Raw genomic sequence first — 17,679 nt, 5'->3', positions numbered from 1 at the left:
CAATCTAATCACTCGGTCGCTGCTTTTGTTACTTGCAACCGGTTGAATTATCTAACTAGTAAGGTTTTCATTCTGCTACCGAGTGCTATGGTGATCCAGAAAGTACATTTGAACCTTGCAGGTAGAAGCGAAGGAGAAGGAAGCAAGAGAGAGAGAGAGAAAAAGGAAGGAGGCGTTAGACCACAGTTCAATGCCATTTACCAAGATGGATCTCTAACCGTTGTCAACATGCACAGACTTTAGTACTTGCTATTCTGATGGGGATTTAAAGTAATGAAAAGCTGTAAACATACACAGATGACTCTGTCACCTCCTGGCAGAGATGAGAAGGGGGAAGAGAATAAGTAAGATTAACGTGAAGTGAATTTGAAATTTCAAAAGGGTCCTCACCATTAATTGAACACTGGAACTTGACTTCCTTTTCTGAATAGAGACCGATACGAGAAAAAGAAAAAAAAGAACAAGAAATGGTGACTTGTTGCACATGTGGCAGATTTCCTAACACCAGGTCCAGATCAGGTACACAATCCTAAAGACTAATTCTCAGGGTCAGTGTTTTTAAAAGGACACTGTCGAGAAAATAAAATGCCTCGAAATCCTGAAAAAAGTGCAAATCATATGACTTCAAACACAGGTAATCAAGCTGCAGTATCCCTTTCTCAGAGGCTCAAAAAACTAACATCTATCCAGTGAACGCTCTGGATGCTGGCTGAGTCAGGAGGTTTTCCCAATGTCTGCTTACTCTGGGACACTTTTTGTCCCTATGTTGGAACATGGATGGAGATCCAGCACCTTGTTATTTATCGATCTTGCACCTCCAATCTGCTTAGTCGCTGGAGAAAGGATGTTGCACATGCACCAAGGTGGCCTACAGTTTGGTTTTTGATAGTCTCTCATCTCAGACTTCCCCTCTCTGTGCTTGTTTCAGGCCATTTTGATTATTCTTTTTTTAAGATGTGAAGTGTAAGAATCTACTGGTCGAAGGGTGGGAGACAGGGGAGTAATTTAGCTCGTAAGGGAGGGTGGGGGGGGGGCGCGGGGGGGAGAGAAACAAGTGGCAGGGAGGCAGAACTACTCCACTCTACAAAGTGCCCTTGGCTTGTTGGCCAGCTTGTGAGGAAGTTACAGTTCAAGCTCCACCGCTGTTCCTTTCTGACAGGTGAGAGCGGAGACTGAATACTGAAGACACAAGCCAGGCTTGAAGTGGGGGTCCTGGTACAAAGATAACGTAAGCAACAACAGGGATGAGAAAAGGGGAAAGGAAAGAGTAAATGTGGCCAAAGAAACAAAAAGGTGGACTGAGACCAGTTTGTCAACCAAATTGCATGGCCATGTCTATTTGTTTGCTAATCTCTATCAATGGCTCGCTCTGTTCAATGGATGACAAAATTATTTGTTGCCTACATGTTTGAGAATGGCCTTCTGCTTCGGGTAGCCTAGGGAAAAGCTCAAGTCTTCCCAGAAGCAGTTGGGTACTACGATGGGGGACGTGTGAGCTTCCATGGAAGGATGAACTAGGTAAGACTGAACGCAGCCCTTATCCGTACTGATCCTGGTGATCTTTGTGAGGAGCTAAGGCCATTACCGGATCAAACTTTCGCTTTGGTGTACGACAATGTGGCCGGGAATCACGTTGTTGCAGAGAGGGCAAGTGGCGAGTCTGGAACATCACCCTCTGGATGATTCAGGGTTAACAATAAAAGGGATGCTGCAGCTTTGTAGCATAAATTACAATTAATCAAAGAATAGATCCAAAAAAATTTTAGCTTTTTCCACCCTTTCATCAGCCCAGTGGATTTTAAAATCAATCTCTTATGGAAGATAACTTGTTGAAAGGTTTAGTTAAGTGCTCTTTTTTGATAACATTTCAATTTAAACAAATCCCCTATGCAAATACGTCACAGGCAGAATACCAAATCTAATTGTGTCACAGGAAGAGAAATCTTGCGTTGTGAATTTAAATTCTGAGGCGACTCCACTCGAGAGCCATTAAGAGGGCGTCTGTACTGGTGAAAGGGCTCATTCCATACTCAGGTAGAATGCTCAAAGGAAGAGTTGTGAACATGCATACACTTTGGTATAAACTATGACATTGGTTGAGCTATTTTCAATCATGCATTTTTACGTGAGACATAACCAATGGTTATTTTTAAACCTCTCTTCACCACTCCCCCTCCCACCAAACTCAAAACATGTTCCTAAATGGGACAATTCTTAACTTAATTCAGGGATTTTATTTTTATTTGACCATTTTCTTTTTTCCTCTCCTATTTCCTTTTCGACGTTTGCCATTTTCCCCTCAATCTTACCCCGGTCGCCCGGGAGGGAGGCTGGCGTGGGTTGGTGCCTCACAGACCCATCCGACAGTCGTGGCAGATCCTTCTCCAGAAGGAGCAGAAGACCGCAGTGAGGCCAGCTCATTTGCCCTCCCATCCTGCCTCGGCCACCCTTCCCTCCCCCCACCACCCTGTGGCACACTCGACACGGTACCCCTAGCGCTCGGTGGCAGAACTCCCAACTGAGGTGGGCAGTTTGAAGTGTCGCACAGGGTTCGGGTCTCGGGGGCCCAGGCTTCCTGGGTGAGAGCCAGGCTGGGCCACACTACAATTCTTCTTTCCTAAAGCGCAATTTAAAAAAAAATGATTATACAACATATTTTGCATCTTATTTCTGAAGCTTATTAAGTACGTTTCTCAATCAATTTAGTTTGCCTCTGTGCTCACCAACAAGAGGTGTGGCAGCGTTGAAGAATAGAACCGTTCATTTTCTCTTTTGCATCCAGTGACAGTACTTCAGAGCTACATTATCGTGGTCTTTGAACATTCTACCCATTTGCAGTTGAAATAAAAGAACAAAAAAAGGTGGAGCCTAAAAGCCTCAGTTGAAATTTTCACAGCTTCTTTTAAATGGACCAAACTTCAGTATTTCAAAGCTGTTAACACCTCGACCCAACTAACTCCTTCAATGTTTCCTAACACAAGGGCTGGGTTTGCACGTTGCACTGGCATCCGAGCAATTAATTCGCCTACAAGTGATAGTTTCTAATGGATGGTTTTTAAAGATTGACACCAGTCTTTGTCCTCACCCTAAGCAAGGAGCCGGGTCGTAATGAGGTGCATGGGCCATATCCCTGTTCTCTTCCCATCCCAGCCTTCTGCTTCAAGGTCTGATTCCGAGGTGCCAACAGCCAGTGTCTCAGAGAGGTAGGACTTCAGTTAGCAGGTTCAATCTTCCACAGCAAATTCCCAATCTGAGAAGCATTGAGCAAAGGGCAGGTGTTTCCCCGAAAGGGGAGTGATTGTAACTGGGACACTCTTGCACATTTCACTGTCAGATGCTTGGGATTGGTTCACCCACCCAACTGACTCTCAGCTGCAGATGGTGTGCAGTGAAGGAATCCTCAAACTAAAGAGAGAAAAAAAGAATTTGAAAGTGTGAGTCTTCACAAGAAAAAGGGTCTATTTTTGAAATAAACTTGCCCTGGAGTTATAGAATGCCAGTTCTCCAAAACTCAGTTCCCAGTTTTGCGCTGTGCTTTCAGAAGGACATGTGGAGCAGAGTCCTAATGTCCCACCCTGGCGAAGAAGGGAAACCAGAGGTCACATCGCTCTGAGCTGCACTCGTATGCCAGGGAACCTGTTAGAGTGAAATGACACACTGTAGCAGCCTTTGGGGCAGGTCTTGCTCTCCCTGGCACCACTACCTCGCTTGACCCCTCCACGGCCTATGAACTCTCACTCTGCTTGTCCAACATCCAGTATAGAGTTTTTTTTGAGGTTGTAACTAGCAGAATCGATGAGGGGGAACCAGTGGATGTGGTGTATTTGTATTTTGAGAAGGTATTCGATAAGGTGCCACACAAGAGGTTATTAAACAAAATTAGGGCTCATGGAATTAGAGGTAATATACTAGCAATGGATTGAGGATTAATTAACGGACAGAAAACAGAGAGTAGGAATAAACGGGTCATTTACGTGTTGGCAGGCTGTAACGAGTGGGGTACCGCAAGGATCAATGCTTGGGCCTCAGCTATTCACAATCTGTATCAATGATTTGGTGATTTGGATGAGGGGACCAAATGTAATATATCCAAGTTTGCTGATGATACAAAGCTGGGTGGGAATGTAAGTTGTGAGGAGGATGTAAAGAGGCTTCAAGGGGATATAGACAGGCTAAGTGAGTGGACAAGAACATGGCAAATGGAATATAATGTGGAGAAATGTGAAGTTATCCATTTTGGTAGGAAAAATAGAAAAGCAGAGTTTTTTTTAAATGGAGAGAGATTGGGAAATGTTGGTGTTCAGAGGGACCTGGGTGTCCTTGTACACGAATCACTGGAAGTTAACATGCAGGTACAGCAAGCAATTAGGAAAGCAAATGGTATGTTGGCCTTTGTTGTAAGAGGATTTGAGTATAAGAGTAAAGACGTCATATGCAATTATATAGGGCCCTGGTGAGACCACACCTGGAGTATTGTGTACATTTTTGGTCTCCTTACCTAAGGAAGGATATACTTGTCACAGAGGGAGTGCAACAAAGGTTCACAAGTCTGATTCCTGGGATGGGGGGATTGTCCTATGAGGAGAGATTGAGTAGACTAGGCCTATATTCTCTAGAGTTTAGAAGAATGAGAGGTGATCTCATTGAAACATACAAAATTCTTACAGGGTAGATGCAGGGAGAATGTTTCGTCTGGCTGGGGAGTCTAGAACCAGGGATCGCAGTCTCAGAATGAGGGGTTGGCCATTTAGGACTGAGATGAGGAGAAATGTCTTCACTCAGAGGGTGGTGAATCTTTGGAATTCTGTACCCCAGAGGGCTGTGGAGGCTCAGTTGTTGAGTATATTCAATCGATAGATTTTTGGATATTAAGCGAATCAAGGGATATGGGGATAGTGCAGGAAAGTGGAGTTGAGGTCGAAGATCAGCCATGATGTTATTGAATGACGGAGCAGGCTCAAGGGGCCGAATAGCCTACTCCTGCTCCTATTTCTTATGTTCTTATGGGATGCGCAGATATTTCATAAGAACATAAGAAATAGGAGCAGGAGTAGGCCAATCGGCCCCTCGAGCCTGCTCCGTCATTCAATAAGATCATGGCTGATCTGGTCCTAACTGCCAATCCACTATCACAGAACCATCTCCTGCATCTAACAGAATTAGACACACGAAATAGGAGCAGGATCAGGCTACACGGCCCCTGGGCCCGCTCTGCTACCCACAGGGCCATGACCGATCCGAACCTAGACTCATGGCCAAATTCCTGCCCGCTCCCCGTAACCCTTAATTCCCTTTACTTCTAGGAAACTGTCTATTTCGGTTTTAAATTTATGTAATGATGTAGCTTCTACAGTTTTTTGGGGCAGCATATTCCATGGACCTATCACCCTCTGAGTGAAGTAGTTCCTCCTCATCTCAGTTTTGAAAGAGCAGCCCCTTATTCTAAGACTATGCCCCCTAGTTCTAGTTTCACCCATCATCGGGAACATCTTCCCTGCATCCACCCGATCCAACCCCTTCACAATCTTATATGTTTCAATAAGATCGCCTCTCATTCTTCTGAACTCCAATGAGTAGAGTCCCAATCTACTCAACCTCTCCTCATATGTCCATCCCCTCATCCCTGGGATTAACCGAGTGAACCTTCTTTGTACTGACTCGAGAGCAAGTATGTCCTTTCTTAAGTATGGACACCAAAACTGTACGCAGTATTCCAGGTGCGGTCTCACCAATACCTTGTACAACTGAAGCAATACCTCCCTATTTTTATATTCTATCCCCCTAGCAATGAAAGCCAACATTCCATTGGCCTTCTTAATCACTTGCTGCACCTGCATACTAACCTTTTGAGTTTCGTGCACCAGGACCCCCAGATCCCTTTGTACTACAGTACTTTCCAGTTTCTTGCCATTAAGATAATAACTTGCTCTACGATTTTTCCTGCCAAAGTGCATAACCTCACACTTTCCAGTATTGTATTCCATCTGCCAAATCTCTGCCCACTTACTTAGCCTGTCTATGTCCCCTTGAAGGTTTTTTATGTCCTCCTCACTCACTACTTTCCCCCCCATCTTAGTATCATCTGCAAACTTTGATATGTTACACTCGGTCCCCTCCTCCAAATCGTTAATATAGATTGTAAAAAGTTGGGGACCCAGCACTGACCCCTGCGGAACACCACTAGTTACTGATTGCCAGTCTGAGAATGAACCATTTATCCCAACTCTCTGCCTTCTGTTAGATAGCCAATCCTCTATCCATGCCAGAATATTACCCCCAATCCCGTGATTTTTTATCTTAAGCAATAATCTTTTGTGTGGCACCTTGTCAAATGCCTTTTGGAAGTCTAAATACACTACGTCCACTGGTTCCCCTTTATCCACCCTATATGTTACTTCCTCAAAGAACTCCAGCAAATTTGTCAAACATGACTTCCCCTTCATAAAACCATGCTGACTTTGTCCTATTAAATTATGATTATCCAAATGTCCTGTTACTGTCTCCTTAATAATGGACTCCAAAATTTTACCTACCACAGATGTTAGGCTAACCGGTCTATAGTTTCCAGCCTTCTGTCTACTGCCCTTTTTAAATAAGGGTGTTACATTAGCAGTTTTCCAGTCTGCCGGGACCTTTGCCGAGTCCAGGGAGTTTTGGAAAATTATTACCAATGCATCCACAATCCCTACCGCCACTTCCCTCAAGACCCTAGGATGTAAGCCATCGGGTCCAGGTGATTTATCCGCCTTGAGTCCCATTATTTTACCGAGTACCACTTCCTTAGTGATTTTGATCGTGTTTAGCTCCTCCCCCCCCTTTAGCCCCCTGTTTGTCCAGTGTTGGGATATTCTTAGTGTCTTCTACTGTAAAGACTGATTTAAAATATTCAGTGTTTTTGCTATCTCCATATTTCCCACCATTAATTTCCCGGTCTCATCCTCTAAGGGACCAACATTTACTTTAGCCACCCTTTTTCTTTTTATACAACTATAAAAACTCTTACTATCTGTTTTTATATTTTTTGCTAATTTACTTTCATAATCTATCTTCCCTTTCTTAATCAATCTTTTTGTTATTTTTTGCTGTCTTTTAAAGTTTTCCCAATCCTCTATCCTCCCACTAGATTTGGCTACATTATATGCCCTTGTTTTTAGTCGAATACTATCCTTAATTTCTTTACTTAGCCACGGATGGCTGTCTTTTCTTTTACACCCTTTTCTTCTCAGTGGAATATATACTTTTTGGAAGTTGTAAAATAACTCCTTAAATGTACACCACTGATCATGTATCATCTTACTCTTTAATCTTTTTTCCCAGTCCACTCTACTCAATTCCGCTCTCATACCTTCATAGTCTCCTTTATTCAAGCTTAGCACGCTTGTTTGAGATCCAACCTTCTCACCCTCTAATTGAATATGGAATTCAACCATGTTATGGTCACTCATTCCAAGGGGATCCTTTACTAGGACATTTTTAATTAATCCTGTCTCGTTACACAGGACCAGATCTAAGGTTGCCTGCCCCCTGGTCGGTTCAGTTACATACTGCTCAAGAAACCCATCCCTAATACACTCCATGAACTCATCCTCAAGGCAGCCCTGCCCAATTTGATTTGTCCAATTAATATGATAGTTAAAATCCCCCATAATTATAGATGTTCCCTTATTACAAGCCTCAACTATTTCCTGATTGATACTCCGTCCAACAGAGTTGCCACAGTTCGGAGGCCTATAGACTATGCCCACTAGTGTTTTTTTCCCCTTATTATTCCTTACCTCCACCCAAACTGTTTCATTGTCCTGATCTTTTGACCCAATATCATTTCTCTGTATTACAGTGATTCCTTCCTTTATTAACATAGCCACCCCACCTCCCCTTCCTTCCTGCCTGTCCTTCCTGATCGTTAAATAACCTGGTATGTTTAATTCCCAGGCATTGTCACCCTGCAGCCATGTTTCTGTAATGGCCACAAGATCATACCCATATGTAGTTATTTGTGCCATTAACTCGTCTATTTTGTTACGAATGCTACGTGCATTCAGATAGAGAACTTTCAAAGATGTTTTGTGAAACTTAGTTCCTGCTTTTGCCCTTTTTATTACTTTACCTTTTACTCCATACCTTCTGCCACTTCCTGACATGCTCTGGTTTTTAATTTCCCCACTGCTACCTAAGTCTATGACCTTCTCTGTTGTCATTTGTATTATTTGCTCTCTAGGAACCTCCCCCCACAATAGTTAGTTTAAAGCCCTCTCTACAGCCCTAGTTATATGATCCGCCAGGACTCTAGTCCCAGCACTGGCCAAGTGAAGCCCGTCCCAACGGAACAGCTCCCTCCTGCCCCAGTACTGGTGCCAGTGTCCCAGGAAGCAAAACCCATTTCTCCCACACCAGTCTTTGAGCCACGCATTTAAATCTCTAATTTTATTTGTCCTAGCCAAATTCGCTCGTGGCTCAGGTAATAATCCAGAGATTGTTACCCTTGTGGTTCTGCTTTTTAATTTGGCCCCTAGCTGCTCAAACTCCCTCAGCAGAACCTCCTTCCCTGTCCTATCTATGTCGTTGGTACCAACATGGACCACGACAACTGGATCCTCCCCCTCCCACTCCAAGTTTCTCTCCAGTCCAGAGGAGATGTCCTTAACCCTGGCACCGGGCAGGCAACACAGCCTTCGGGACTCTCGCTCTCGGCTGCAGAGAACTCTATCTATCCCCCTAACGATACTATCCCCTACCACTACAACATTTCTTTTAACTCCCCCCACTTGAATGGCCCCCCGCTCCACGGTGCTGTGGCCAGGTTGCTCATCCTCCCCGCAGTCCCTGTTCCCATCCTCACAGGGAGTAAGAGCCTCGAACCTGTTGGACAAGTGCAAGGGCTGCGGCTCCTCCAACACTACCTCCTGGATCCCCGTACCTGCCTCACTTCTAGTCACACCATCCTGACCCTGGCCACGGACTACATCTGAATTAATTAATCTAATTGGTGTGACTACCTCCTGATACACAGAGTCCAGGTAACTCTCCCCCTCCCTGATGTGTCTCAGTATTTGAAGCTCGGACTCCAGCTCTTCAACACGGAGCCGGAATTCCTCGAGCAGCCAACACTTACTGCAAATGTGATCACCGTGATTTCCTCCAATTAAATATTGGGAAGACCGAAGCCATTGTCTTCAGTCCTCGCCACAAAAGCCGTTCCTAACCACCGACTTCATCCCTCTCCCTGGGCACTGTCTGAGGCTGAACCAGACCGTTCTCAACCTTGGCGTCCTATTTGACCTTGAGCTGATCTTCTGATCCCATATCATGTCCATCTCCAAGACCGCCTTCTTCCACCTCTGTAATATCACCCGTCTTCGCCCCACCTCAGCTCATCTGCTGCTGAAACACTCATCCATGTTTTTGTTAACGCCAGACTCCTCTACTCTAAAGTTCTCCTGGCCGGCCGGCCGCCCATCTTCGACCCTCTGTAAACTTGAGCTCGTCTAAAACTCTACTGCCCGTATCCTAACTTGCACCAAGACCCGTTCACCCATCACCCTGTACTCGCTGACCTACATTGGCTCCCGGTACAGCAACGCCTCGATTTCAAAATTCTCATCCTTGTTTTCTCAAGTTCTTCCATGGCCTCACTCCCTCCATATCTCTAACTTCCTACAGTCCTACAACCCTCTGAGATCTTCTAATCTAAGTTGCATATGTGTTTACATCTTGTACTTTATGTTGGAAAGGGGTTTGCATCTAATAGTTTAGGTTGGTTATGGGTTTGCATCTTATGTGATGTAGGTTGGATCTGGTTTAGTCTCTTGTAAATGTAGGTTGGATATGATTTTGCACCTCGTACTTTAGGTTGGATATAGTTTTCTTCTTGTAGTTTAGGTTCAAAATTGTTTTGTATCTTGTTGTTTTGGATGGATATAATTTTGAATCTTGTAGTATAGGTTGTAATGGGGCTGCATCCTTTAATGTAGGTTGGATATGCTTTTGCATTATCCTGTGCTATAGGTTGGATAGGGGGTTGCATCTTGTAGTTTAGGTTGGCTATGGGTTTTGCATCTTGTACTGTAGTTTGGATATGGGTTTACATAGAATCATCGAATTTTACAGCACATGAGGCCGCCATTTGGACAGTCACGCCTGTGCCGGCTCTTTGAGTCCAATTTAGTCCCACAGCTCAGCTTTTTCCCCAGAACCCTGCAAATTAGTCCTCTTCAATTAAATGTCCAGTTGCCTTTTGAAAGATCCCATGGAATCTGATTCCACCACCCTTTCAGGTTGTGTGTTCCAGATCTTAACAACTCTCTCACAGAAATCACAGAAACCCCACAGTGCAGATAGAGGCCATTTCGGCCCATCGAGCCTGCACCGACACATATCCCACCCGATCCCCGTAACCCCTACACCAACACATATCCCACCCTATCCCCGTAACCCCACGTATTTAATCCCCCTAACACGAAGGGTCAATTTTATCATAGCCAATCAACCTAACCCGCACATCTTTGGACTGTGGGAGGAAACCGGAGCACCCCCACGCAAACACGGGGAGAATGTGCAAACTCCACACAGACAGTTGCCTGAGGCCGGATTCGAACCTGGGTCCCTGGCGCTGTGAGGCAACAGTGCTAACCACTATGCCACCGTGCTGCCCTCTCTGTGTGAAGAAATTTCTCCTCGTTTTCCCTCTAGTTCTTTAGCCAATTATATTAAATCTATGAACTCTGGTTACCGACCCACTTACCAGAGGAAACAGTTTCTCCCTACTTGCTCTATCAAATCCCCATATAATTTAGAAAACCTCTATTAGGTCTCCCCTTAACCGTCTCTGCTCCAAGTAGAACAATCCCAGCTTCTCCAATCTCTCCATATAACTGAACTCCCTCATCCCTGGTATCATCCTGGTAAACATCCTCTGTACCCTATCCAGGGCCTTGACATCCTTCCTGAATTGTGGCGCCCAGAATAGTACACAGTACCCCAGCTGAGGCCTAACCAGTGATTTGTAAAGGTTTAGCATGAATTCCTTGTTTTTGTATTTAATGCCCCTATTTACAAAGCCAAGTATCCCATACGCTTTCTTAACTGCATCAACTTGTCTGGTCACCGTCAAGGATTTGTGAATGTGCACCTCTGGTTCCCTCTGCTCTTGCACCACCCCCCGCTCAAAATAGTACCATTTACATTCTCCTGCCTCTCCATGTTGTTCCTCCCACAGTGCATCACTTCACACTTAACCGCATTAAATTGCATCTGCCATGTGTCTGCCCATTTCCCCAGTCTGTCTATGTCTTCCTGAAGTCTGCTACTTGCCACTTCACTATTTACTATGTTGCCAAGTTTTGCATCAACCACAAACTCCGAAATTATGCTCCCTATACCCAAGCCCAGGTCATTTACATATAACAAGGAAAGCTATGGTCCCAATACCGAGACACCCCCGCCCCGCCGTCAGAAAACATCCATTCACCACTGCCCTCTGCCTCCTGCCCCTTAGCCAATTACATACCTAAGTTACCACCGTCCCTTTAATACCATGTGCATCTATTTTCCAAATAAATCGGTTATGTGGTACTTTATCAAATACCCTTTGAAAGTTCATATATACATCTACTGCACTACCCTCATCAACCCTCTTTGTTACTTCATCAAAGAACTCAATCAGGGTTAGTAAGACACGATTTGCCTTTAACAAATCCATGCTGGTTGTCCCATATTAACTCATGCTTCTCCAAGTGAGAAATAATTGTGTCCTTGACGATGGTCTCTAGTAGTTTTCCCATCACTGACGCTAGACTGATTGGCCTGTATTTACCAGGTTTATCCCTCTCCCCTTTTTTGAACAGGGGTGTAACATTTGCAATCCTTCAGTCCTCTGGCACCACTCCCATATCCAAGGAGGATTGAATATGTGGTCAAAACTACTTCTATCTCCACCCTAGCTTCCCTCAGCAACCAAGGATGTAACCCGATAGCAAAATACTGCGGATGTTGGAAATCCGAAATAACAACAGAAAATGCTGGAAAAACTCAGCAGGTCAGCCATCTTGACCAGGTGACTGGTTACCTTTAAGTGATGCTAACCTATTTAGCACCTCCTTTCTATCTCTTTTTATCCTATCCAATTATCTCTACTGCTCTCCCCTCCTCTACTGCAACATTAACTTGACCCTCTTCTCTTGTGAAGACAGAGGCATAGCACTCATTCAGTACCTCAATCATGTCTTCTGCCTCCACAAGCAGATTTGCTTTTTGCCTCTAATCTGCCCCACCATTCCTTTAACTATCCTTTTACTTCTTATATGTTGATAAAATATTTTTGGGTTGCCTTTTATGCTACCCGCTAATCTTATCTCATGCTCTCTCTTTGCCTTTCTTATATCCTTCTTCATTTTCCACCTGAACTCTCTGTATTCGGCCTGATTTTCTACTGTATTCTGTACCTGACATTTGTCATAAACCTCCTTTTTCTGTTTTATTTTAACCTCTATTTCCTTTGTCATCCAGGGAGCTTTAGCTTTGGATGCCCCATCTTTCTTCCTTATGGGAAAATGCTTGGGTTGTACCCGAAGTATCTCTGCCTTGAAGCCCTGCCATTGCTCATTTACTGTTTTCCTGGCCAATATTTGTTTCCAGTCCACCTGTGCTACATCCCTTCTCCAATTAGCTCTCTTACAGTTGGGTATTTTACATCTGGTTGTGTATGTTGGATATGGGTTTACACCTTGTTGTAGTGTAGGTGGGATATTGTTTTGCCTCTTGTTGTAATGTAGGTTGAATATGGCTTTACATCTTGTAGATTAGGTTGAAAATTGTTTTACATCGTGTGTTTGTTGGACATAGTGTTGCATCTGTTTAGTGTAGGTTAGATATGGGTTTTCATCTTGTAGTGTAGGTTGGATATGGTTTTGCATCTTGTTGCAATGTAGGTTGGTTATGGGTTTGCATTTTGTAGTTTAGGATGGATATAGTTTTGCATCTTGTAATGTAGGTTGGGTATTGTTTTGTTGTAATGTAGGTTGGAAATGGTTTTTGCATCATGTTGTATTTTAGGATGGATATAGTTTTGCCTCGTGTTGTAGTGTGGGTGGGATACAGTTTTCCCTCGTGTTGTAGTGTGGGTGGGATATAGTTTTGCCTCGTGTTGTGTGGGTGGGATACTGTTTTGCCTCGTGTTGTAGTGTGGGTGGGATACAGTTTTCCCTCGTGTTGTAGTGTGGGTGGGATATAGTTTTGCCTCGTGTTGTAGTGTGGGTGGGATATAGTTTTGCCTCGTGTTGTAGTGTGGGTGGGATACAGTTTTGCCTCGTGTTGTAGTGTGGGTGGGATACAGTTTTCCCTCGTGTTGTAGTGTGGGTGGGATACAGTTTTGCCTCGTGTTGTAGTGTGGGTGGGATACAGTTTTGCCTCGTGTTGTAGTGTGGGTGGGATACAGTTTTGCCTCATGTTGTAGTGTGGGTGGGATACAGTTTTCCCTCGTGTTGTAGTGTGGGTGGGATATAGTTTTGCCTCGTGTTGTAGTGTGGGTGGGATACTGTTTTGCCTCGTGTTGTAGTGTGGGTGGGATACAGTTTTGCCTCGTGTTGTAGTGTGGGTGGGATATAGTTTTGCCTCGTGTTGTAGTGTGGGTGGGATATAGTTTTCCCTCGTGTTGTAGTGTGGGTGGGATATAGTTTTGCCTCGTGTTGTAGTGTGGGTGGGATACAGTTTTGCCTCGTGTTGTAGTGTGGGTGGGATACAGTTTTCCCTCGTGTTGTAGTGTGGGTGGGATATAGTTTTGCCTCGTGTTGTAGTGTGGGTGGGATACAGTTTTGCCTCGTGTTGTAGTGTGGGTGGGATACAGTTTTCCCTCGTGTTGTAGTGTGGGTGGGTTATAGTTTTGCCTCGTGTTGTAGCGTGGGTGGGATACAGTTTTGCCTCGTGTTGTAGTGTGGGTGGGATACAGTTTTGCCTCGTGTTGTGTGGGTGGGATACAGTTTTGCCTCGTGTTGTAGTGTGGGTGGGACACAGTTTTGCCTCGTGTTGTAGTGTGGGTGGGATACAGTTTTGCCTCGTGTTGTAGTGTGGGTGAGATATAGTTTTCCCTCGTGTTGTAGTGTGGGTGGGATATAGTTTTCCCTCGTGTTGTAGTGTGGGTGGGATATAGTTTTCCCTCGTGTTGTAGTGTGGGTGGGATACAGTTTTCCCTCGTGTTGTAGTGTGGGTGGGATACAGTTTTGCCTCGTGTTGTAGTGTGGGTGGGATACAGTTTTGCCTCGTGTTGTAGTGTGGGTGGGATACAGTTTTGCCTCGTGTTGTAGTGTGGGTGGGATACAGTTTTGCCTCGTGTTGTAGTGTGGGTGGGATACAGTTTTCCCTCGTGTTGTAGTGTGGGTGGGATACAGTTTTGCCTCGTGTTGTAGTGTGGGTGGGATACTGTTTTGCCTCGTGTTGTAGTGTGGGTGGGATACAGTTTTGCCTCGTGTTGTAGTGTGGGTGGGATATAGTTTTGCCTCGTGTTGTAGTGTGGGTGGGATATAGTTTTCCCTCGTGTTGTAGTGTGGGTGGGATATAGTTTTGCCTCGTGTTGTAGTGTGGGTGGGATACAGTTTTGCCTCGTGTTGTAGTGTGGGTGGGATATAGTTTTGCCTCGTGTTGTAGTGTGGGTGGGATATAGTTTTGCCTCGTGTTGTGTGGGTGGGATATAGTTTTCCCTCGTGTTGTAGTGTGGGTGGGATACAGTTTTCCCTCGTGTTGTAGTGTGGGTGGGATATAGTTTTGCCTCGTGTTGTAGTGTGGGTGGGATATAGTTTTGCCTCGTGTTGTAGTGTGGGTGGGATACAGTTTTGCCTCGTGTTGTAGTGTGGGTGGGATATAGTTTTGCCTCGTGTTGTAGTGTGGGTGGGATACAGTTTTCCCTCGTGTTGTAGTGTGGGTGGGATATAGTTTTCCCTCGTGTTGTAGTGGGTGGGATACAGTTTTGCCTCGTGTTGTAGTGTGGGTGGGATATAGTTTTCCCTCGTGTTGTAGTGTGGGTGGGATATAGTTTTCCCTCGTGTTGTAGTGTGGGTGGGATACAGTTTTGCCTCGTGTTGTAGTGTGGGTGGGATACAGTTTTGCCTCGTGTTGTAGTGTGGGTGGGATACAGTTTTGCCTCGTGTTGTAGTGTGGGTGGGATATAGTTTTGCCTCGCGTTGTAGTGTGGGTGGGATATAGTTTTGCCTCTTGTAGTGTGGGTGGGATACAGTTTTGCCTCGTGTTGTAGTGTGGGTGGGATACAGTTTTGCCTCGTGTTGTGGTGTGGGTGGGATATAGTTTTGCCTCGTGTTGTAGTGTGGGTGGGATATAGTTTTGCCTCTTGTAGTGTGGGTGGGATACAGTTTTGCCTCGTGTTGTAGTGTGGGTGGGATATACTTTTCCCTCGTGTTGTAGTGTGGGTGGGATACAGTTTTGCCTAGTGTTGTAGTGTGGGTGGGATATAGTTTTGCCTCGTGTTGTAGTGTAGGATGGATATAGTTTTGCCTCGTGTTGTAGTGTGGGTGGGATATAGTTTTCCCTCGTGTTGTAGTGTGGGTGGGATATAGTTTTGCCTCGTGTTGTAGTGTGGGTGGGATATAGTTTTGCCTCGTGTTGTAGTGTGGGTGGGATACAGTTTTGCCTCGTGTTGTAGTGTGGGTGGGATACAGTTTTCCCTCGTGTTGTAGTGTGGGTGGGATATAGTTTTCCCTCGTGTTGTAGTGTGGGTGGGATACAGTTTTGCCTCGTGTTGTAGTGTGGGTGGGATATAGTTTTCCCTCGTGTTGTAGTGTGGGTGGGATATAGTTTTCCCTCGTGTTGTAGTGTGGGTGGGATACAGTTTTGCCTCGTGTTGTAGTGTGGGTGGGATACAGTTTTGCCTCGTGTTGTAGTGTGGGTGGGATACAGTTTTGCCTCGTGTTGTAGTGTGGGTGGGATATAGTTTTGCCTCGCGTTGTAGTGTGGGTGGGATATAGTTTTGCCTCTTGTAGTGTGGGTGGGATACAGTTTTGCCTCGTGTTGTAGTGTGGGTGGGATATAGTTTTGCCTCGTGTTGTAGTGTGGGTGGGATATAGTTTTGCCTCTTGTAGTGTGGGTGGGATACAGTTTTGCCTCGTGTTGTAGTGTGGGTGGGATATACTTTTCCCTCGTGTTGTAGTGTGGGTGGGATACAGTTTTGCCTAGTGTTGTAGTGTGGGTGGGATATAGTTTTGCCTCGTGTTGTAGTGTGGGTGGGATATAGTTTTGCCTCTTGTAGTGTAGGATGGATATAGTTTTGCATCTTCCAGAAGCTGACAGCAGGGCAACATGGTGAGAAATGTGGTAGGAACTCTCCTACTGTTTTGGCCATGGATGGCGTGTGGAGTGAGGAAATCAATAAAAAAAGGTGTGAGTAAAGAGCAAAATAACTTGTTTGAACAAGAATAAAAAACGTCATAATGGCAACTAGGATAGGAGGCCATGTGTGTGCCAGTGGCTTAAACCAGGAAGTCTAACCAGAGCCTTGAATTGGACGATTGCAGAATCATCTGCTCAAGAGCCTATATGGTAGAAATCAGAAGTAAGCGTACCGAGCTGCATCAGGTGCCCTGAACAGTTGGTAGTATCTAGGGGCCATACCTTTGGTTCAGTTAGTCAATGTACTGTCAGGGTTAGCAGCTTGACTGGATAAATGCAAGTATTTTAGGAGAAGGATCATTTTCCTTCTGCATATTTTTCAAAAAATGTGAGCTAGAAATCTGTCTCCTTGTGATTGCGTCTTGAACACTGGTATCTGTTGTTCCTGTTTACAGTAGTTGTTACACACACAGGCCTCAGCCTCCCGATTTTTTAAATCAATACCAATCAATTGCAATCTAATTATTTCGACAGGTTCCCAACTAATGCTCATGGCTTTTTAAATCTGAAAATGCAGTTTAATTTAGTGAAGTACTGGTCCAAACGAGCCTTGCGATTCAGAATAGTGAAACTATTGGGGAAAGTTTTAAAAGGCTCAGCTTTGGCACGGAGTTGAATGGGTCTGCAATGACTTAAAGGAAACTAAACCAGATTGCAGATCTCAGATTGGCTTTCTCATCCTTACCTGCACTTTGGGGAAGAGGGGTTATGCCCACAAGTGCAGGAGGCTTGAATGAATAACCCTGCCACAATATGACGTTTCTCTTTAGGAATGATTGCTAACAGCTCTGAAATACAATCACCAAGGGCCCATGACAAGGAATGCTGAATTTACCACGAACAACCAATATTCTTATTAGTGCTTGTATGCGACAAAAAAAAGCTGAATATATCCTTAAAGACGACGCTGCTTGAGGGGATGATGGGAAACCATGGTCAGCAGTCTGCCTTTTAGCAGGGAGTGACGACTCTCCTGAGAATATTGTCCGCTGCATGCACCTCACATTGCACTTGTTCACTCATTCATTGCTACTCCATTTAAAGGTGCTATAACTTGGAGCAATTCTGCTTGAGAGATTTTTTTTGGAACAGTGGAAATTAATCTTGATATATTGTGGTTCGAAAAACATTTGAGTTCAAGATTTTAATGATTCATTGCCTCATGAGCAACAAAACCATCTCATCATTTCCCCCCAAATCCAAATATATGTCCTTTGTTGTTTCACTTAAGTTCTGTTCACTACTGGTCAAATTAAAATGTGGAAATGTCGTGGCAATTCCACGAGATAT

General features: G+C 44.7%; 1 protein-coding gene across 50 annotated transcripts in view; it reads right to left on the bottom strand.

The window, feature by feature from the left end:
* The window catches only part of LOC147097971 (calcium/calmodulin-dependent protein kinase type II subunit beta-like), a 298,097-nt gene that overhangs the window by 58,492 nt on the left and 221,926 nt on the right, over nt 1-17,679 (bottom strand). For 28 of the 50 annotated variants that reach the window (XM_085971126.1, XM_085971096.1, XM_085971103.1 and 25 more), the window contains one exon: nt 391-423. The exons of the other annotated variants lie outside the window; for them this stretch is intronic. In XM_085971126.1, the coding sequence (XP_085827252.1) occupies nt 391-423 (33 nt within the window). The remainder of the gene's footprint in view (nt 1-390; nt 424-17,679) is intronic. 50 annotated transcript variants of the gene reach the window in all.

The sequence above is a fragment of the Somniosus microcephalus genome, chromosome 30 (assembly GCF_052327205.1).
Source record: "Somniosus microcephalus isolate GS21.2 chromosome 30, FLI_Smic_1.0, whole genome shotgun sequence".
In the NCBI taxonomy this organism is placed as follows: Eukaryota; Metazoa; Chordata; class Chondrichthyes; order Squaliformes; family Somniosidae; genus Somniosus; species Somniosus microcephalus.
The sequence above is the reverse complement of the archived record's forward strand: the minus strand, read 5'-3'. Positions and strand labels throughout refer to the sequence as shown.